We start from the raw sequence: 23482 nt of genomic DNA, 5'->3' as shown, positions 1-23482 counted from the left end.
AGCTTAGCCACCTCACGTCCTCACCACACGCTATTCTGTGCACAGGAGCAGCATTCATGCGCACGGTCACGCAGGCCTGGAGAAACAGGAGTCTGTAAGTTAACTAATGCACTGATGTCATGCAAACACTGACGGGAAGCCAGATGTTATATAACCTGGCTGTTAGAAAATATTTCCTATGCCAAAGCATACAGATGAGGGCACAATCATGATGTAATGTCAGGGCTCACACTCCATCACAGTGGATTCGTGTATTTCGTTATTATGCCTGAATATCTGTGCCGGACAGTTCGAACATTCATGAAGATTATTCCAGCTGTTTGTGTTCACCAAAACATTTCAAAGATTCAAACCTTTTATTATTTATTATAAGTTCAAAAACGTATTTTTTCATTTGCCATCCATCCACATTGTTTGTAATTCGAAAATGAAAAAATAGAGATATTGACTGGATACGACAGAGAAAAAAGGAGTTATAAAATGCAAGAAAACGGAAATAATCACAAAAGAATAAAAGACAAAAGAAAAAATAATAATTTGGTTTTTAAATGCACAAGAAAGTGGAATAAAAACTTATTCCACAGGTACATGTGTTGTTTTGAATCTGTAAATTAAGTTGGATTACGTTACCCAGTCAGGATTACCATAGCTGATAATCATGTATATTATGGGGCATAAATGTTATATTTTCCCTCCAAGGAACCACTTTACTGTATTGTTTTGAAAGTGGTCTTGAGTACAACTTTTCAATTGTATTTTTCGGCAGTTTATTACTAGCAGCTTGTCACAAAAACAGCTAATTTGTTCCCACTTTAGTTGAATCTATGAAAAATGTCAGACAGACATAGACAAGTCTTTTTACACAAAGACAGCTTAAGGAAATGTCAAGAAAGGTGTTCATACCAAGTATTAACTTTGAATAATTCTAACAAGCTTTAAACTCCATTTTTGCTTTATAGACTGTATTTCCATGTGTGTTTGTACATTTCAGTAAATCACTGTACCCATTTCCTATCACAATATAAACAAATGGGAGATTTGTTTGCAAAGTACTTTCTTTTTGAAATTTGTATGTTATTTTTCCATTTCCTTTACCTTCATGAACCAGTTCTTATCTGTTGGGGGCTCAGTTTTGAGACGACTGGGATTCCTATCGGTCCCCTCTGGTATTTGACCCCGAATTGCAATGTTTGGGTCTTTTACGAAATCCTGAGTATCTCTTCAGTTTTGAAAGAATTATGCTCAGAGAGGGAGGAGCAAAAGCATTTATGTAAAAGAAATGTTTATTTCCATAATTAACACATACAGTACAGTATCTTTACCAACATAAAAAGTGCAATATGCATTCAAACTACAGCAATGTACAGTACAAAAATTACTGCATACTTAAATATAAAAAGAAAATGGTTACCAAACCATGAAGTAACCTACTGTGATCGCTGTCACGTCAGCGTGACAAAAGCTTCAGAACTCATTAATGATATGAGTGTAAAAGCTTAACAGCTATGAGCCCGGTGACTCCAGCGAGTCTCTTTTGTTTCTCCCAAAAGGTGCAAAACAGATGTGACAGCATTTAAATATGTACGTGATTGACGTTATGATTCACATGTTTTATACAGCTTCAACGGCGTTTCCAATTTAAGACAGCCAAAATTTAAAAACTAAAAAAACAACAACAACCCCCCCCCCCCCCAAAAACAAAAACCCCCCCCAAAAAACAACAAAAAAAACTTTGGTCTTTCACATTGGAAAAAAAAAAAAAAAAAAAAAAAAAAAAATAGTACAAATGAGCTAAAAATGTTGGCAAACCTTAAATGATTTTAAGGTAAAGAATGTTGTAATGTTTTTTGTTGTTTTGTCAAGAATGTTCAGCTAACTTTAGCTGTCATAAATCCCCAGTTTCTGTCACGCTTTATGATTTTCAGCCATGTAGTGTGACTCCTCACTCCGCTCTCCCAAGAACAGTGAACATTGTAGGGAATGATGAGGTCAATAACATTACTCCAATGTTATTTTGGAAGATAGCTTGTTGTGTACCAGTATTCACTCAATAAAAAAGCAGTGCAAAGGAACAACAAACTCAGAAATGCTTCTGTTTCTGTTTGTTGAGAACAGTGAGCGTGCCTCTGGCAAAAAGTTACCTCTTCTCTCTACTCTCATCCCATTCACTCACTCAGGGACTAACACATAGTAAATGCATTAACACAGTACACTTCTGCATTAAAATGGATTTAAAAACCAAACTGATTTCCTTACTTTAACTAGACATCAGCAACTGAACTGACTTAAACTCTTGCTTGGCGTTCATGTGAGCAAAAGCTCCATGAATGCAACATGAGGTAACCATTAATTATACAACCCGCTAGCATCTTAAACATAAACCGTGTGGTAAACAACTATGTTTATTCAACAGTTTGCTTTATGTGAAGCTCTTTGAGGGAATCAAGTTCATCAATGTAGGCTACCACTTTGTACCCGACAGATAAAAATAAGGTAAGTGCCAGTGGACACCAAATTAAAGGTTACAGATCACCGTACCGTCTCGTTCTGCGGTCGAACACACAGCTCTGTGCCTCTGGTCTCGTAGGTAAGGCACTTGTTTGTCCATAAATCAAACAACTTAGAGGTGAACTGATGGCTTTACACACTTCTCAGATACAGCAATATGACTTTGATCACTGTGAACAGCAGTTTGAGAAACAATGTGGCAAAGGAGAGCATACACTCCTTATAACAACAGTTGGCTTTCTTTTTGTTTTCTCAGACTCGACCCTTTCCTGTTTCCAGAATCTGTACAACCTTCTCCAGCCCCGCAGGGTGACAGAAGAGGGGATGAGTGGACCGTATACAGCCTCCACTTGATTTGTCAGCTTCTAGGTTCACCTGGTAGTGCCCTCTCTGGAGTGTGCAAGTCCTTGCGGGGCCGGGATAGCGCAGAGGTGGTTGGGGAATCCCAGTCCAAGCTGGGGTCTGGCTCTGGCGACAGTGAGAGGAGCAGGAGTGTTCCTGCATCTGAGGAGCAGACTGAACACAGGTCCTCGGAGGACAGGTTGAGGCTGCCCAACTTGGCCAGCGAGTTGGACCGCTTCAGCCTCGAGGGCACGGTGAGGCCTGCTAGCCGCATGCGGGTCTCGATCTCCTGCGCCCTCTGACGTACGAGGCCAGGTTTCCCCCTCACGCTCCTCAGGCTGTCGCTGCTGGAGCTGCGTGTCAAGGTGGAGCCGTGAGGCGAGGATGTGGGTGTAAGCAGCCCAGACCCCACCACCCCCAACAAGGCTTCATTGGTCAGTGGCACCACCAGTGGCTCTAACCGCACTTGGCATGGCGTTGAAGATTTAGCGAAGTCACCGGAGAACTCCTCGTCCTCCTCAGTGTGAAAGGGACCCTTTTGGGACATTTGGCATCCATGCAAAGGCTTCAGAGAGTGCAGGCTTTCCTGAGATAAACCCGCAAGTCTCTCTAGTCTCTCTGCACGGCGGCGGACCAACCCAGATTGTCGCAGCTGTAAAAGGGTCTCCTGTTGTTGGCCAAGGAAGCAAGCCACTGCAGGCTTGTCTTCCTCAGAATCGATCTTCATCAGCTCAGGGAGAGCCTCTGAGGCACTAGCAGACTGACTCTCATCAAGCTCAGCCTTTACTTCAGAGAACTCCCCATTATGCTCAGGCTCTACTAACTGCAGTGATTCTCCAAGCTGTTCCTCTCTTTCAAGTGGAGCCTTGGTTGGGGAGGCAGCACAGTTGGCACAGTCACACAGAGGCCCACAGGGGCACCGCAGTCCCACTGAGGATCTGAGGCCTTCAGACGAGGTATGGGACTGTAGGAATGAAGCACTTGGGACTTCGGGAGGAGTCAGGTTAAGGCAAAGCTTAGAAGCCAAGTTTGGAGAATCTCGTTTCAGATTAGACTTGGTCTGATCACACCAAGGCAGTGGTGTAGAAGCATCGGCTGGAACAAGGATGGAGGAAGCTTTTTCCTAAATAAAGACGGCGCAGAAAAACAAATGCAACAGGCAACAGTTATTTATGCACATTTTTAGCATTTTCAGTCTGAAATATGGGCTAAACTTCATTTTTCAAACTTACATTGTAGTTGCGTGGAGTGCTGAAATGGTTGTTATTGTTGGAATTTTCATTGAGACTTGCCAGGTCCATCCCATTACCCTCTACCTCGACATCTTGCGTTTCACCGCCGCCTCCATCATCTGGCTGCATTAATACCTCCATCTCTGCCTCCTCCTTTTGCACGTCCTCCTCATCCTCCTCCTCCACTGTGCTAAATTCCAGCCTCAGACGCAGCTCCTCAAGGGGCTCCGGACCGCGACTGCAGGTCTGGGCCGCAGTCCCCTCTGCCGTCGGCCCAAAGTGGGGGAGCGGCAAGCCCTCACGGCCATCAAAGGCCTCGTCATCCAGCAGAGCATCCCTTTCCACATCCTCAATTTCTATAAAGACCTTCTCCATGCCAAGAAGGGGAGGGCCGCGCACAGGTGTTGATGGTTCACTGTCCAGCGCAGAGTCAGAGAGACGGCGGAAGTAATAGTTGTTGTAGGCTGGGTCGTTCTCCAGGGGAACAGTCCTGCATGGGGAGGGGCACGCTGCACCTTTATCAGATAGTGCTTCCTCACAGCAGGGAGACATTCCTGGATCTGGAGTCAGGATGCCGCCCTCCTCTCCTCTGCAGCACTGAGCCATTCCCTGCTGTCCCTCGGCCATCTCGCAGTCTCCGTCTGGATGCCAGAGCTTGTTGTGCCGTTGTTTACTGAAAACAGAGAAAGACAAAACACAAGTTTAAAAAAGTTTAAAGAGTTCACCTAAGAAAAGACAATTTATGCATAGATCAATCGAGAGATTGTACCTGGCATCCAAAATGCCTTCGTACTCTGCCAGCTGTCTCATGAAAGCTGGGTTGGGTCGCGTGATGCTCCTCTTTTGCTTGACAAAGTTATAAGCTTTCTCTAGTGACCAGCCGTACTCCTTCATGGCATAAGCGATGACGGTGGAGGCAGACCGACTGACACCCATCTTGCAGTGAACGAGACACTTGGAGCGGTTCTTTCTGTGGGAAGGAACACATGCACATTTTTATAAGAGAGACATACACATAGATTAGCAATGAAAATAACCAAATAAACTACAAACTTTCTTTTTCCACATTTGCCTCTGTCTCATCTGAAAAACTGTTGAGGTTGGATAGTAGATTAAAAACAAAAGAGGCATCTGAGGAATAATTTTCCTAATAAGTAAACCAGGTTCATTCTATTACTTGATTCAGCTGTTTTGTGAAAGGGATGATCCAAAGTAAAACAGAAAATGCTGGAACGGTTTCACACTTCTTAAGCAATATTTTGGAACACACCCGTGATAAAATAATCAGATATGAGATTTGTTTTCTCAATTGTTTACTTTGTTCTCTCCTTGCTGCTCCTTCTCTCACTCCTAAAATCTCTCTGTCTCACTTGTGGCCTCAGCTTATGGACTTGCTCTTTTTACACTAGTTAAAAATTCAATAACATGAGCCCCTCCCCCTAACACTTAAACTGGTGGATCCTTTTATTTCCCCACTGTGTGAACTTTACCAAAGCAAATTTTGTGTTAATCAGCACTTCAAGAACCTCCCTGGCTGGTTCAAGTGTTGTCAGAAATTATGACCCCTAAACCAGGAAGTTAAGCTGGAATTCTGGTTTTGTGCTACATAACAGAGTCACTGGGCCATTCATTAAGTACACCTGTTCAATTTCTTTTTAACACAAATATCTAAACATCCAATCACGTGGGAACACCTCAATGCTTTTAGTCATTTAGACATGGTCATGACAACCTGCTGAACTTTAAACTGAGCATCAGAATCAGGGAGAAGGGCAGTTCAAGTGAACGTGGCATGGTTGTTTGTGCCAGACAGGCAGGTGTGGCTTTCTGAGAAACTGCTGATCTATTGGGATTTTTCCACACACACACACACACACACACACACACACACACACACACACACACACACACACACACACACACACACACACACACACACACACACACACACACACACACACACACACACACACACACACACACACACACACACACACACACACACACACACACACACACACACCTCTAGGATTTACAGAGAATGGTCTGAAAAAGAAAATATACAGTGAATGTCAGTTTTCTGCTAAGAACAGGAAACTGAGGCTACAGTCATACAGGCTCGCTAAAATCGGACAACAGAAGACTGGGAAAATGTTCCCTGATCCGTAGAGTCTTGATTTCTGCTGTGACTTTCAGATGGTAGTTCAGAATTTGGCATGAACATTATGAAATCATGCATCCATCCTGCGATGTATCACTATTCAGGCTTGTGGTGGTGGTGGTGTAATAGTATGGAGGATATTGGCACACTTTAGGCCCGTTACTACCAGCCGAACACTTAACTCCACAGCCTACCTGAGTATTACAGAAAACAGTGGGGCCATCTTATGACAGCTGCTTCCAGCAGGATAATCCAAGGGAGCACCTTTGGGCTGTGGTGGAATAGGGGATTCACATCATCTGCTGTGTGATGCTATCATGTGAATATGGACCAAAATCTCTGAGGAATGTTTCCTTGTTGAATTTACGGCATAAAGAATTTTACGCAGTTCTGACTGCAAAAAGGGGTCTGACCTAGTATTAGCAAGGTGTGCCTAATGAATGGGCCAGTAAGTGTATGTACTACAACCTTGAAGTTATTGAGTGGGGTCATTTATGACCTCAGCTCTATATTTATATGTACCAATGTGTTACTTCACTAAAATACAAGCTTTGTTGACAGTAAGTCTCTAGTGATGATGAGATACAGATAGTTATATCATCAACATGTTTTCTGTTCCACTCAGGACTCACTTTGCTTTAACAATGAAGTTATAGGTGTCGTTCCAGTGAGCAAGCAGGTCGGTGGCCTCTTCATCGTAGACGCGTATGTTGTGATAACTGAATGTGCCTGGAAAGAAGTTGTCTATTTCTCGGGTTACATTGAGTATATAGGCCACCCTGGGGAGGAAAGATAACATGAACTCATCAACAGCATTCTTTCTTGCTCAAATCATAATGAAAATATGTTTTTTGTGTGGATATCTGAGCTTCTCTATTATCTAAAATAAATCACCCTGTCTCTTGCAGCTCCTCCAAATTAGATGCATTCCATTCAGAGCCCTAAAAAACAAAATGAGAGAAAATAATGTTTAGACTGGGTATATTTTCAAATCTTCCGGAGACTGTTATTTCTCCAAAACCGAGTTTGTGGGTGGGTTATTTTAATGGCAAGATTAATTAAACACTAATGTTCCTTTGGGGTTGAACAGAAAAGAAATCATTTTATCTCAGCTACTCGCAGGAAACAACAGATGTAACAGATGTTTCTCTCAATGTAAGAGACACCATTAGTTTTCCCACCAGGTAGACATGGTCAAAGATGAGGGTGGCTTTGTCCATCTGACCCAGGATCAACAGCATTTCATTATCAATGAACTCTTTGTATTCCTTAAGGTTGCAGTTCATGTGTTGCTCCAACTCTGTACGGATCTGAACAAAAAACACACAGGATGACTTTTGTGTGATGGGCAATAAACACACATTTAAGTGATCTCTTTTCACAAGTTAGTGCATTGATTTTTATTTCATCAAGTGACCTATAAAAACAAAGGACAGAGGCTATTCAAAACATCTTTTAGCTTGCAAGCTAGACAGTCAAAAATTGACATTAAGAAATGGCAGTTAAAGCAATAATATGGAGGTATTGACAACATCTGAAAGACTATTAATACTTTCAGATACAACTGCCCATCTGCTGGGTGAAACCTAAGCAGAATATTGACCTTCATATAACTGCAAAGGAGCTGCAGGAAGGTTTGGCTGACACAAGTGGCACTGCACCTCTCCACCCTGCAGCACTGATGCAGAAACGGGATCTACATCTAAAAAGGAAATCCTACCTGCAACCTCATCACAGAAGACTAAAGTGTCCAATGCCACGCTTGGGTAAGCCCAATTCACTGTATCCGTTTGTTGATGAAGAGACTACAGTGACCAAATTTAAGTAAAAAACAAATCCAAACTAGAGCTCAACATGCACAAAGTGTATGGAGTGGCATTCAGAGTTTCCTAAACAGAAAATCTGCAGGGAGACTTTATGCACAAGCAAATGTTGCAGTATATTACTATACCGCAAGGAAGAGTGGGTAAAAAGTGAGTAAAATCCTAAATGAAGAATAGAAAAGGTAAATTGTGTAAAGAGGGGTTAGTAACGACTAACTTGGTAGGATAGCCAAATGCTACAATGTAAGTTAATGAGAAAAAAGTAGGATGCATGTTTAGATGTTTGCTTAGTAGTTCTTTTCACTTCCAAAGCAAGAAATTTGCACAAGCGTACCCAAGTATTTCCATAAATAATGATAAATCTTTAAGAAATAAAATTTAAAGGAAGCCTTTAAAACTAAACCACAAGAAACGGAAAGTAAATGACTTTTTTTTAAACCTGTTTGGAGGTGACGTTCTCAAGGTCCTGGCACGTCATGATGCTTCTGAGTTTTGCTTTAATAAGGCACTCTGTCCTCTCTCTCTCTGAAGGCCTGCAAAAGATGATGTCTCATGAAACTCTCAGCACTTGTTAAAGACAGTTGCTCCAAAAAAATCTGAAGCCATTTCAACAAAAGCTTAAGTTGGACCGCGTTTACTAACTTGTCGACAAACATGGTGGGTGAGTCTGGTCGTGTGGTCTCCAAGTCCTTCATGGCGTTCCACTCGTTGATGCAGCTCTGGTCTGAAGCAATGCAGCTCTCGTAGTAGCCCATCCAGGTGAGAGCCATTCCTCCAGGGAAGTAGTTATACCTGCGTGAAACCTCACATGCTTTGTGCAAAATCTGCAGGGCTGACCTAGATGGTTGTTGAATAGGAAAATAAAGAATTGAAAGTTTGATTCTCGTAAATGATGAAAAAAATAATATCCATCCATCCATTCGCTTCCGCTTATCCTTTTCAGGGTCGCGGGGGGCGCTGGAGCCTATCCCAGCTGTCATAGGGCGAGAGGCGGGGTACACCCTGGACAGGTCGCCAGTCTGTCGCAGGGCTAACACATAGGGACAGACAACCATTCACACTCACATTCACACCTAGTGGCAATTTGGATTATCCAATTAACCTATCCCCACAAGCTGCATGTCTTTGGATGGTGGGAGGAAGCCAGAGTACCCGGAGGGAACCCACGCAAACACGGGGAGAACATGCAAACTCCACACAGAAAGACTGATGGTGGAATTGAACTCAGGACCTTCTTGCTGTGCGGCAACAGTGCTAACCACCGTGCCACCGTGCCACCCCATCTTTCATCTTTAATGATGAAAAAAAAAAAAATAATACAATCAAATCACATGATTGTGTTGTTTACAGTTTGGCCTTATGCACTTTTGTGCACATATGTCTTTATGCCAGTAGGTGGCAGATTGAGCAGTGCCTCAGCCTGCACCATTGCAGCAGAGTCTGTCTATTAGGGGATTTGTTGTTGTGTGCCATAAAAGTGAACTGTTGCAGCCAGCCACTGTGACTCTGGAGGTTGATTATTACTCACCACATAGCCTGCACTGACACGGGTTTGAAGACATGAGTCCGACCTGCCGTGTTCACAGTAAAACCCCTGAGGAGCAAATAAAACAGATGGTTACTATGTGTTCATCTAGTATCAGGGATGGATGCAAAAAAAAAAAAAAAAAAAAAAAAAAAAGCAGCACGATAATGTTCCAGCTGTGGCCTCTGTCCTTAAAACAAGGGTCATAAAGAAACCCCAAACTCACCCATCTCCATCCAGGTGGATCTTTGTATCGCTCCACAGAGGTAGCACCATGCCTATCGAACAGCTTTTACTGGAAAAGTAGGATAAAAAAGGCAAAAAAAGGGGAATGAAAGAACAATCTCTACAAGGCCTTTTAATCAGAGAATGAAAAACACTTCCTGCAGTTGTTACAAGAAAAAAATACAAGAAATTTGTATTTCGTTTAAAACTACTAGCTTCACAGGTAACTCCATGCCTCCAACAGAGAAATGGTACCATTTAAATGTCAGCTGTTTTAAGGTACAAAGGTTTGAGCTTGTGTGTTGCTAGAAACAAGGAAATATTTTACGCTTCAGTCAGAGTGGTGCAGGTGAGTGTTATCTACATTCACAAGTACATATTGTATAAATTATTTCATCCGTCTTGTTCAGAATAAACACAAAGTAAATAAAAATATCCAGTCTTGAATGGAGCTTAGCCTTTAAGAATATTAAACTCTACATATTTTACCAGTCTTTGTTGGTGAAGTCAATTCCCAGAAGGATGTTCTCCTCTGTGTCTTGTCGCCCACTGGTGTACACCACCACCATGTACCGCACACGATCTGACCATGCACTCTCCAGCCGTACCGCCTGCACAAGACACAAACAGTGGAATTCAAAATGTTTCATGCAGGGTATAAAATTTTAAAACACTAATTTAAGTATTTATATAAGAATTAAAATGTTAACATTGTGTTAACTGCCTTCACACAGGCAGAAAACTTCAATAGCACATAAAAGCTAATGCATAGGAGAAGCAAGAAAATTCTGGTAAACTGCTTTTCTGTCCAACAAAGTGTCACACGCTTGATGCAACAGGGTAGTTGAGTGCTCAGGATGTGTGCGGGCACATAGGTGGTAAACATAAAGTGGGTAACACATACACCCCTATGCTATGGAAACATGTTGTAATGCTCTCCTGAGTATGTTCAAACCTGCCCTCGTGAGCTAATAATTACAGTGAGCAAATAAGCATCCTGATTACACAATAAAATGCATTCTGGAGGGTTTGTTAGTCACTGGCCTCACTGTGTGTGTTTGAGTGTGTGTGTGTGTGTGTGTGTGTGTGTGTACATATTTCCATCTAGATGTATGAACAGATTTAAGCTGTCTCTTACCAGTTTGATTCTGTCCTCTGATCGAAGAATGTTTATCATCACCTGCAGGTGTTGAGGTAAGTCACCTGTTGAGGTGGTGACAGTTATTGTAAATGTTCATCACCATACACACATTTGTAGTTTGAAAACAACAAGTGAGACCTTTAAGGAGAATAAAAAGCAAGCACAGTGGCTTATTAAATGCACTGCTGCAGGATACTGAAGGTATGTGAAATTAGGCTGCTCCCTAGTGTTTAACACCAAGGCCAAAACTAATACCTGCTCCTGGAAAAATGAACAGATCACCTGCTCAGTGATTCTTATCAGCTGACAAAACGTGAACTGACAATGAAATTGCATGTGCAAATTTATCTAACCACAACAACTCAAGAACTTGTCTCGGGCTCCTTTTATATCACTCGGTGCTCTATCTGCCAAGACATGTCAGTGGAGCTGGATAATAAAACAGGGCGTGGAGATGGACCAGCAGTTGATAGAGAGCCAGCTATTTTGAAATATATCACAACAGGTCAGCAGAAACAAACTGACATCCTGACTGGTTTAACTTACAGATACTGGCATGAGACAAGACTCTTTCTGGCCGTGTCGCTTCATTTCTCTGCTCTGATTTTTGGGCCAGGCTTGAAAACTACATTATATTTAAAACCTACAAATAAAAAAAAAAGGAGGATCAACACTATATTGAAGGTATTCTAAAGCTCCTCCACCAAGTTATTGTTTGCAGCGCTAAAACATTACTCTGAATTTATTTGACAGATCCAATAAATCCTCAGAAAACCATTCACACTCTGTGGATCAAAGTCAAGTGAGTTCCTAATACTAACAGCTGCAAGTTACCAGTCATACTCAACACAGAAATGCACTGTATTAATTGTTTTGTTAGTCTAGTTTAAACTAGTTCAACTTAAAATCTTCACTTAAACCACTGAGCCTGGAGATAAGTTAACAACAACCAAACAGCTCACTCGTATGTAAAGTCAAACATGTCACAGCCACATAAATATTGTGTGTATTTTTAATGTCATGGTTATTTCCACAAAACTGGTTGATGAGACCAAAATATTATATTCCCACAGAGCAGTTGTTCTTCCCTTCTTCTCATGCCTGTTTTGCATGAATTCCTCTCACTGTTCCGCACTTTTTTTTTTTTTTTATTTAAAGGCCAGAGTTACTGGGAAATTACACAGGTATTTCCATAGTAAAATGTGTTTGAGGACAAAGTAGGACCTTCAAATATGTGGGTTACCTGACAAAGTGGCTGGCAGCATAGACGAAGCTGCCAGCCGCAGCCAGCACTTGCCAAATGACTTGGCAGTGCTTCAACTGTTGGCTAGTGTTAAAGACCCATCATGCCACTGGACTGAGTGGTAAGCCTTATGTCTTTAAAGCTATAATTGTGTCTTTCAAAAGTGATTAAAGATACATGCAAGCTCAGTTCAACTTGTAACGAAACCTCTGACTTTAATCAATAAAAAAAATCAATTACAGATAAATCACTGGTTTAAGTTCAAACAGGCCTCACAGGAGTGTAACCATAAATGAGAGACTTAAAGCAATTTGCATAATGCTTCTATTTCTACAATATCCAAATTCCATTATTCTATTGCAATATCATGGTATTGTGCCAATAATTTACACAAAGCATCCACAAACTCTGTTTCACATAAAAAATTAAACTTGAAATTAAACTTGAATAATTTTTGTTACCTCGCTTGAGCTAAAATGATGAAAAACTACCAAACAAAGTCACAAAAGGGAAATCTGAGTACAACTGTTTATAGTTACTCAGTAAAGTTAACACAAGCAAAGTAATTCAAATGATAAGGCTCTCCTTTAATCGTCAGCAGAAGTTTTGTCCACAGTGCTAACATACGCTGGATTTAAGCACTAATCTGCCTAAGCTACACGTCTGGAACATGCTTATCAACGAGGCAGCCTCCATCCTCCACACCTCAGCCGCAAACATCTGCTGCAGTGTTAGGAAGTTTACCAGCTAACCTGGATGAGAAGTCTAATGAAGAGATTCACAAGCTCATGAGTTGAGTTTGGGTGAATGACGTGGGTATTGTAGTGTCTCACCTGCATGTTTGTGATGAGGATGTGCTTTCTGGCCCTGCTGACTGCTTCCCTGCTGCAGAAAGAGAGCAGCACCCTTCACCATGAAGAAGCTCTCACTCAGGCTGCAAACAAATGAGAGCAAAGTCAGGGGTTACACATCTTTAGAAAAGACACACTGTACGTAAACCACAACTCAGCAGAGCAACAGCTCAGCTTGTTCTTCGGAAAACTCAACCAAACAGTGGGACACGAGACAAATGAAATTTTTAGTTTTAACAGGATGCTCCTGTTCAGTTGGAAACATCCAACGAGATGACAATAAATCCTGGTTGTCTGCTGCAGGCGAATTACCTCAACAGCTGAGTGGAAAAGCCCAGCTGCCACGTTACAGGGCCAGACGTCAGGTCTGCAGCCGCCATGAATCAAGCTTTGATCCTGAATGCTTATCTGTCTTTTTTCTGCTGCATGGGCTTCACTCAGATTTGACTTGTCAGGACTCCACTGGCTTGGTATAATGCAGCACAGGCCCAAATAACTGACCAAACTGCAGCTGTTTGCAGCACTTAACCTCCACAAAGACCGAAAAGCAGCAATTACTACGTCACACCTGCTTGTAAAAATCCACGAGTTTTTCAGGTTAGGCTTTGGACGTGTCAACAGATGACACAAGTAAGGAGGCGCACTAAAAAGAAGTGAGGTGTTTCCTCCGGGCTGAACTCAATCATTCCATTTCACTGAAAAACAATGTCAACGCATTCATAAATCTACAGTACCTGGCAGCTGCGTGGAACACACGCATCACGTATTCTGTGTGTGCAGTCTGGCAAACCAGGACATCTTGAGAAAAAAAAGATCCTGACATGTACTAAAGAAGTACCTGCCTGTAAATATGGCCATTGGGAAATCACTGTTTTCAGGTAGTGCGAGTTTAGAAAGAAACACTGGCATAAGTTTATGATTATGAAAGAAAAGAAATAATATTTTGAATCTCAAGTTTGCAAAATTTAATGAAAAGAATTGGCATGAAATCACACTTCCAGGGGAAACTGCTGATTACTGCAGTGGCTCCTAAAGTTGCCTCAGAGAAAAACTCAAATATGAATTATTATCGTAAACGTCCTCATCTAAATTAAATCAACTACTGCACATTTTTATATCCAGCTCTGGAATTCCTCTCCCAAACAGCCCTCTCTGATCATACTTTCAGAACCCACATACACAAGAGCAGGCCTGGCTCAAAACAGATGATTTTGTGGGAACAAAGGATTTCGTTTTGTACACCTCACAATAAATTCCGGCCGCCCCCAGCAGCACAGCAAAAAAGTTTCAGTGACAAAGTATGGGGGTGGACACCTCTCAACAAGAGCTTTTTGTCTCACTTTGGAGGATTTTTGTTTCACTGTGTTCTCTGCTTGGGATTTATTACGCTGTCAGGAAGGTCTACTGTCAGGGAACGACTATATGTGCCAAAAGTGGCAATACCAAGAGCAAGAGCAGAGCAACAGCCCCATTATTGCTCAGCAATTTGCACAAAATCCATGCTGCTTTCATTTTCTAAATTTTAATCCAACTGTAAGTTCACTGATCTTAACCTGTGATACCTGATAACTTCTAGCAAAAAAACAAAAAGAAAAAAACAAAAGTGCACTCTGGTGAAATTTGAGAATCTGTGAAACTTGTCCTTGTGTAAAATCAAGAGCTGTCCCGCAGCTTCACGATCACACTCAGACATCCTAATTGAACCTACTGTCTCTTACCCTGCAGCACCCTGCTATCAGCTTCTCCACAAACACTAGGGCTAAAAATACATCTGGTATCAAAGCAAAACAAAAAAAAACAAACAAAAGACTATGACAGAAAAGCTCGCCAGATAGCCCAAATGATTCAGCTAGAATGTGGAGTGCTGTACCCATACCTTATTTACATCATAGTGAACAGATCACAGTGAAAAAGTCACAAGACCACAGCTACTAACAGAATGATGGTGAATCCAAGATTTTAGAATCTGATAACTCCTTTTAACTGATGTTCATTATCTCATACCAGAAGGAAAAGTTCTAAAACCAATTTAGTCTGTTGACCTGAAAAGACGCCGCAGCATCTGTTAGAATATAATCCAGCCAGTCTTCAACAACTTCTACCGACAGATTTTATTAAAAGTTAGAATATACCAAGTTGTTTCAAAAACCAATTAAAAGTCTAACCACTGTCATATCAGTGAAGAATTTCATTCTTAGCTGTTTAAAATCCCATTTATAAGTTAAGTTAAGTTTAACTTACATGCGGTTTATCTCACTCTGGGTCAACACTGCATTCTTCACAAAATAAGGTAGCATCTTCATCATGGCCTCCTCAATGGCTTCTACAACCAGATACATCCTGTTAACCCGAACCAGTCACACGCCTCTCCTGCACGAGGTAACCCCTCTTGGTCAGCCTCCAGAAACAGCGAAGGAGCAAAGCAAGAGAAGAATGGTGGCTACAGCACTCTTGAGTGACAGACTGACTGACAGCCTGTACTCCTCTGTGCTGCTCAGTAGAGAAGTGCCGCCTGTTCAGATGCCACTCCCTCCATTTCGCCTCCTCCTCCTCCCTCATGTGAGCGTCTCTTTGTGCAAGTCAGCCTTCTTCCTGCAGGGACATAGTGCAGCCTCCACCCATTGCCTCAGGCTCACACAACCAGTCTCCCTCGTCTCCCAGTCTGTCCTGTCTATATTGCACACTTTTGCAGTGTTACACTGAACTCTGTTACAATTAAGATATTCCAGTATCACTCAAAATGCGGATCTCCAGTATGAAATCTGTGTCCGCTGAGAATGACAAAGTTAAAGAGAGGTGGTTTCTTCCTTAGCTAATGCAAAAAATTTATCTCCAGGATGTTGTGTTGCTAAAACCATGTCTGCAAAACACAAGAAAAGCAGGGGAAAAGCAAAACCACTCGAAAGACAAAAAAGCAGACTGAGGAATTTGGCCTGAAACTCCCTAATGGGATGTCTCCATGCCACATTATGGGTCAACAGAATCCAAGGTAGTTCCTCCAGGCTGCTTGACACATGTGCCAAGCATGGCTGGATAGGACAGTAAGAACTGGCAACGTCCCCAAACTCCTAAATCTCATTATACGCAGGCTTATAAGGGAGGGATTATCTTGTCTCTTTCCTTAAAGTGGCCAGTGCTGGTTCTCACTCATTCACATGAACCACAAACAAACAACACTGTGTTATATTGTTGCAGATTACACGAGGTGAAAACAAGCATATCCTTTATATCTAATATGTCAGCAAGGACTATTGCTTTTAAATGCAGGTAAGGAAGGGAAAATATGGAACTGAAATTAAATACAATCAGGCCATTATAGTTCACAACAATTGGTGAAACGTGCAGATGTGTGGTAGCCACATGGTAGCCTAGGCTATAACTTTCCTTTGCACTTTCTCTTTCTTACCAAGCATTTAACCCCCCACACGTATACAATGAAGCGGCACAACTGTGTTAATCTGAGAGGATTGGCTAACAGACGCTAACAATAGCTCTGCGACACGGATAACAAGATAGCCCTCCTTTTCTCCTCAACAATGGGACATCGTCTGTAACACCCGTGGTTACTAGCAGGTGCTGTACTCTACAAACTGTTCTGTGACAGTCCAGGTGAAACCCTAAACAGCTCGATGTGCCAGGTGCAGGAAGCAGAAGCGTAGACCTGAACATAGGAACTTATTCTGCATTTAAGGTCAAGCTTTAGAAGCAACAGGTAGGAATAAAGGCATGTCATTTAATTAAGGTGTAGGCTGTTCCTATAAAAGTGTCCAGGTGGACCTTAATGGGGCCAAGCAGGACCAGATGTCTGCTAAAGCACTGCTCTGAGTCACCAGGTGAGCTGCTATGTTAGAGAGGTACTCTGGATTAGACTGAGCACTCACAAAGAGGCTACACAGAGGCTGTAACCAGGCGGGTTTATCCACGGTCTTAGAGTGTTTTGCACACAGCAGCACAATAAGGGGGAAAAAAGCCTCCTCTCGGGGCTGTCAGTTGCATAATGCTGGCATTTTTCTCACTGACACCACTGAAAGCGATAAAGAGAGGGAGGGGCTGGACATGGAGGAACAGACCTCCTCAGGTATCTGTAGAGTTTTGGAGAGCCTGAACAGGAAACAAATAACGTCATCGTGTTACAGAGAAAAATAGACCCGGACCTGGTGATTCTACTGTAGTTTGTTCTGCCAAAAAAAAGAGTAAAAGTATTTAGTTTCTGGACAATAAAAGTACAAGTATACTAGTGCCTGTGGATGATCTGATCTACCAGTCCTTCATCTCACTATCTGTGCTGTGCTTTCTTTCTCTAACGCACACATTAACACACATTTTTGTCCGATTCTGTGTCTTGCCCACCTCTGCTGTGTACAAGGTGGTAAAATTAAATCATTGCTTGGTGTAGCGCCATAGACACCTGCATGATGTTTATGTTGGCCCAAATCAACCCCTCCAATTCGTCATCATTATCGAGGTGGGCCAGGAACAGCAAGCACAAATACTCCCAGTTGGCACATGCACAGCTGTCAATTAACAGATGCAACTACATATCTACCGCAGAAGATAAGCACAGTCTTATCTGACGAGAAATGTGCCTGTCAAGTAAAAGACAACTTACTACGCCTTACTATAAACATGAATTTACTGGCATTTTAACCACAGAATGTTATCTTACAGACTCCTCAAAAAATGAAAGAAATCTTGAGGCAAGCCAGCACTCGCATCACACATAGATCATTCCCTCACACATGCATTGCTCGGGGACACAGCACAGAAGATTGCATAACTCCAAAAGAAACTAAGCTCTTAAAATAATGAATGTACACACATCATCCAAAGTGAATAATAAGAAATCAGGGAATCAAGTTTATGAGAACAAAGAACTTTCAACAGGAGAAAAGAGAAATCTGTCAATATTAGTGACACACAAAGGCCGGCTTTCTCGGTTTCACCATCTTGACAAGTTTATTTTGTACATGGGACTAAGCTGTTACAAAAGGTATTGTATTGATTTGTTGTGAAATAAAAAGTCTGCCTGTGCTCCGAGATTCAGTTTGGCTGAGTTCATTTTTCAGAATACAACTGTTACACAGTCACTGCATTTTAGTGTTTTAAACCTTCACATCTTTCAGTTATTGGAAGAAAAGTTTTTTGAAAAATTGCTTCATGTTTTCTCTTTCAAAAACATTTACACACTTACATCGTCATAAACGCAAAGAGCCTAAAACAGCGCATTTGCATTAATGTTACCCCCCAAAAAATCAATAAAATAAACACACGATAAATGGCCAATTATTCTATTTAAAAAAATTTAAAAAAAAGAACTCCTCTCTCTCTCTCTCTCAAACTGCCCCAGGCACTCAGAGCTAAGGTTTTGGAAGAAAACTGAGTTTATTACTTAACACAGCTGAGTCACAACTTGTAATCCATGAATCCCTTATCCAAAGATATTCAGCTTGGGAATATTCACAAATTTGAACGTTCAAAACACAAGTTACTAGAGCCAAGTGGTTTGTTGAAATCATTGACTGTTCTAAAAATGCACTCTTGTTCTTGTCATACAATCAGGAACACAAAGAGAAAACCACTTCAGACTGAAAAGAGCAGATTACAACACTGAAGGCTGCTGTAGATTATAGTTATGTCAGATTTTTCACATTCCTACATTATATAAAGACATAATATATATGATGCATTATTAGATATACCTGACATAGTTACTATAACCTGTCAAAGTTCAAACTGAGCATCAGAATGGAAAGAAAGCAGGCTGGTCAGACTATTTCAGAAACTGCTGATCTACTGGGATTTTCCCATGCAGCCATCTTTAGGATTTACAGTAAATGGTCACAAAAAAAGTATACATATATATATCCAGTGAGCAGCAGCTGTCTGAGCAAAAATGCCTTGTTTATGCCAGAGTAGGATGGCCAGTCTGCTTTGATACAACAGAAAAGAAGAGTAACTCAAATAATCGCTTGCTGCAACCAAAGTATGCAGAAGAGCATCTCCAAATGCACAACACGTTGAACCTTGAAGCAGATAAGCAACAGCAGCAGGAGACTACACCAGATGCCACTTCTGGCAGCTAAGAAACTGAAGCTACAGGCTCACCAAAATTGGACCACAATTTCAGTAGTGCAATGGTTTTGTTTGTGCACTTTGGGCTCCTTAGTCCACTGAGCATTGTTTAAATGCCACAGCCTACCTGAGTATGGATGCTGACCATGTCCATCCCTTTATGACCACACTGTTTCCATCTTCTGATGGCTGCTTCCATCAGAATAACACACCATGTCACTAAGATCAGAAAATCTCAAACTGGTTTCTTTAAAATGACAATGAGTTCACTGTGCTCAAATGGCTTACAGTGTCACTAGATCATAATCCAACTGAGCACCTTTGAGATGTGGTGGAACAGGAAATTCACACCATGACTGTGCCAACAAATCATCATCAACTGTGTGATCATGCCAGTGTGGGCCAAAATCTCTGAGGAATATTTTCAGCACCTTGCTGAATCTGTGCCACATAGAATTAAGACAGTTCTGCAACCTGGTACTGGCACAGTAATGGCAACTAACAAAGTGGCTAGTGAGTGTACATGACATATCCATCCGAATAGACTAGAGAGTCAGTAAAGATTTTATATCTACACTCATTAAATCTCACACAATGTAAAAGGTTCACTGGCTAAACACTGCTTAATAATTTGCTTACTGTCACATACTTAAAAAAAATGCTGATATTGTGTGTTTTTACTCAGTAAAAAGATCAAATGCTAAATTTTAAGGTTTTTTCAATCTATGCCACACATACACACACAATCTGTTAAACAGCAAAAAAGAAAAGCTGTGGGAACGCCAAGTGACTCAGATAATGATGCAAAGTCCAAGAACATGTTGATCAGTCTAAGTGCTGATAAATAAACAGACATAATTGTCAACATATTACATTATAGACTACTAGGAACAACATGTTTTGTTTGTTTGGGTTTTTGTTTTTTACAGTTGGCTTTTAAGAACTGTAGACTCTGCCAACAAGACAGACAGACAGACAGACACAAACCCACACACTTTTTATGACCCTGAAAATCAGGTGTGCTCATTCAGCGATAGCACCTTGTTTGCCAATATTCCAAGTTTTACTAAATGACTCAAAGGCAGATGCAGCCAGTCAGTTGATAACACCTGTGTGGTACCATATCACAGAAAGCTTAAGCTAAATTTGAAGTAAACTTACCTCAGATTTACTCGCCGTTCATCTTCACTCCCAAAATCCTGCAACAGAGATAACAGAAAAAATTTATACCATACTGAACTCATTTCAACTGCACAGTTAGTGCTACACCAGAACTATAGTCTTGCCTGTATTTTACTAAGCACAAACTCTGATAAATGTATGCGAAAAAATAAGCAGCAACGGAGGTGCTATACATTCAGCATTTAAATTTTGGAAGATGAACATACAGAGATACTAAATTTTGATATAAAGCATACTTTTTAGGGTCACCACTACCACTACAGCTACTCATGTGATGAAATGATCTGTAAGAAAGCTGTACAACGTCAAAACCGTACTCTTAACCGCATCAATAATGGTTCACCACAGCAGGATTGTAGGGATGGTAGGGTAGAGTTTGATTGAAAACATGACTCTGAAGCAAATGCCAGGGTAGTCAAGGTACATGTTTCATCTCCATTTTAAAGGCAGCCACACCACCAAGAGAAGCTTACAAGGTGTGGGAGTAGATAAGACTCTAAAGTTCATCAATATTTTGAAACATGTTGTTCCAAAGACAATTTTTCTTGTCATAGTGAAGGTGCATTAAAGTACTGGCAATGGGACTCAGTTGATGCCGAACGTAACAAACATTCAGCCAGAAGGAAAAATAAAAATGAGGAGTACCATTTGTGGGGAGGATCGAAGGAAATCATTTTGCACAGGGTTCCACGAAGCAATGCACAGCGAGCTGAGTGTCTTTATTACTGTGCATAAGCATGAAAATAACCTCACACATTAGGAGCCTCATGCCCTCATACCAGTGTCTCTTGCCTCCCTGTTTACCTCAGTTCTCCTTCCTCTCCTTCCTACAGTAGTCCTCCTCCACCCCACCCACCCCTCTTGAGCAGATGACATCATAGCTGCAGCAGATTTCTGCCAGCTTTATCTGTCACCCCTAAACAGTCGTTAGGCAACAATGACATAAGGACAGGACCAAAAAAAAAAAAATCCCCTTTAGAAAAAGAAGACAATCTACTTGCACTAACTAACTAACGTGAAACCATATTAATGAGTACAAAATAAGGTAGAAATAAGAAGTATTTCAACCTGTCCTTGCCAAACACAGCTCACACACTTCTGGTTGTAAATAAAGCCAGCTACAGATATTAATTCTGGTTTCTGTTATAGACACAGCAGAAAAGGGTAAGCTTCTCTGCCTATAGCTGGTAGTTAGCGCCCCCATCTGGTAACGAATAACTACTTAAACAGCAAAGGGAACTTCTTTTGAATGGCTTAAACCATTGCTTCTTCTCAGTGAAAGCATGCAGAAAACTCAAACCGTGACTCTCTACTGTTACAGTTAAGTATTAACAATTTCAGTCGTCTTCGTATGTGTCTGTTTGTCAGGAATATGGTATTTTCCCATGCTTAATCGCACGACCAACAACACACCACAATGGAAATCGGAATAGCGATGATCTGTGTGTAACTGTTTCCAATTTGATTTCTGTAATAGATATTTATGGCCAAGTCAAGTCCGAGTCAAAACATCCACACAGCTTTGTCAGTAAATCAATGCAAATATAGCAGAAGTGCATTGAGCTCCCTGACAGTGCTGTGTGCTCGATATATTTAAGAAGAACATTCATTTTTAATGTCAGTCACTCACATCATAAACAGCTAACGTTAATGTTAGCCACAGCTCTTATCATTTATGAAGCACTTGTCAAACTAAGCTAACGTTAGCTCTTTAAAATGGACACCTAGCCAATTTAACAGGTGTGGCGTTTCTTTAATATTATTAAATAACAAAAACAACAAAAAAGATTTCACAGATTTAGTGGAATAAGCGGTGGCCAGGTACAACTCTCTGTAACGAAAACATTTGCTAGCTACCATAAGCTAACAGCCTAGCATAAGTAACTAGCTAATTCAGCCTCAATCAGCGGGCCTTGCTCTGGCAGCATCTCCCTCATCCTCACTCTGATATCACCACAACGGAGCATTGAAGCTTTGCTTCACCCGGCACCAAACTCACCTCCCCCGCGGTCGTAGTTGCTGTGCTGGCGGTAGAAGCGGCGCTCGGGGTCGGGGACCGCTGCAGAGTAACCAACGCCATGGCTGGAAGCTGAGGATGATGATGCACCGGCCGGCCGCTGTGGCCTGGTGAGCTGCAGCTAGCTGCTGGGCTAACGATACATACAGCTGACAGAGAGGCTGATGATTGGAGGGAACCGAGCCGAGTTATCCTTACAGACAGGCCCCCCGGTGCAGGAAGTTAATTCAATCCATCCCGGCGACACTTCTTTTGTAATTATGTAGTCATAATATAACTGCTAAAACTATGAATAACAGTGACATCACGGCAACTGATATGTGCAGCAGCCAGTTTGTATGCGACCTTTAAACGAGGCAATTCAGGTTTACGTAACAGGCTATTTACGACAGGATAGAAAACACAAACAAGGCTATGCAAAACCACACTCGTGGGTAGGAATACAATTTAAAAATTGCAGAAGAAATAAATATTCAAAAAGCTGTACTGATATACGAAAAATAAGTAATGTATGAAATATGTTTTTACTATGTTATTCAGAAATAGGCGTGACTTGACTCATAATAATGTGCAAAATGCGACCCAAAGTACAATAACATTTTCATTATTATTGTTGTTGTTGTTATTGCTGTTCTGACTGATTTTATAATAATGAATCAATATAATGGCATATCTGAATATACTTAAAGTGTTGCATCTGCGTGTGTGTGTGTGTTTCCCATTCTGTGTCTGGCTTCATGTGACAGCAATTTTATTTTTATTGCTGATTATTAACGTTTCCTTTTTGCTTTACACCAGATAATGTATTTCTGACTGTCGGTGGATTATTCTGATACTGGTGGATATGCAGAACACAACAGAACCTGCCAGAGAATCTGCCCATTTTTTTTAAACATTTCTTCATTATTAACGAAATCTCTTATTTTAATTCAGCACATTAAAGTTTTTGAAATGAAATGACAATGATCCCAAACACACTGCCAATGCAGTAAAAAAAAAGACCGGGATAGAAAACACTGCCAGTCATGGATTGGCCTCCCAGGAGCTCCGACCTCAAGCAGTGTGGGATCATGTAAACAGAGAACACAGCAAAAGGCAGCCAACATCCAAAGAAGAGCTTTGAATGTCATTCAAAAAGCCTGGAAAACTATTCCTGAAGA

The 23482-nt window shown here is 41.3% G+C and overlaps 1 protein-coding gene across 2 annotated transcripts; it reads right to left on the bottom strand.

Moving 5' to 3' along the window:
* Positions 1-1749: 1749 nt before the first annotated feature.
* ssh1a (slingshot protein phosphatase 1a) lies at positions 1750-23127 on the bottom strand. 2 transcript variants are annotated; one of them, XM_005473334.4, is made up of 15 exons: positions 22305-23127; positions 20285-20322; positions 13034-13134; positions 10955-11019; positions 10306-10427; positions 9818-9886; positions 9595-9660; positions 8709-8903; positions 8506-8599; positions 7425-7553; positions 7138-7184; positions 6876-7022; positions 4852-5052; positions 4083-4755; positions 1999-3973 (listed from the first exon to the last, which is right to left on the bottom strand). In XM_005473334.4, the coding sequence occupies exons 1-15, from the start codon at positions 22383-22385 to the stop codon at positions 2867-2869; spliced, it is 3135 nt and encodes a 1044-aa protein (XP_005473391.1). In that variant the 5' UTR covers positions 22386-23127; the 3' UTR covers positions 1999-2866. The 2 variants fall into 2 exon arrangements, with proteins under 2 accessions (XP_005473392.1, XP_005473391.1); XM_005473335.4 differs by lacking the exons at positions 20285-20322; positions 22305-23127 and adding an exon at positions 15293-15782 and having other exon boundaries at positions 1750-3973.
* Positions 23128-23482: the final 355 nt, after the last annotated feature.

This window comes from Oreochromis niloticus, linkage group LG12 (assembly GCF_001858045.2).
Source record: "Oreochromis niloticus isolate F11D_XX linkage group LG12, O_niloticus_UMD_NMBU, whole genome shotgun sequence".
NCBI classification, from domain to species: Eukaryota; Metazoa; Chordata; class Actinopteri; order Cichliformes; family Cichlidae; genus Oreochromis; species Oreochromis niloticus.
This window is presented reverse-complemented; position numbering and strand designations above follow the sequence as displayed.

Excerpts from the sequence above, each read along its gene's own strand:
- ssh1a (XM_005473334.4), bottom strand. The coding sequence starts at position 22,385 with ATGGCGTTGGTTACTCTGCAGCGGTCCCCGACCCCGAGCGCCGCTTCT. Across the intron at positions 9,887-10,305 it reads GACTTCACCAACAAAGACTG|TAAAAGCTGTTCGATAGGCA; the intron begins GTAAAATATGTA and ends CTACTTTTCCAG. Across the intron at positions 8,600-8,708 it reads CCCACCATGTTTGTCGACAA|GCCTTCAGAGAGAGAGAGGA; the intron begins GTTAGTAAACGC and ends CATCTTTTGCAG.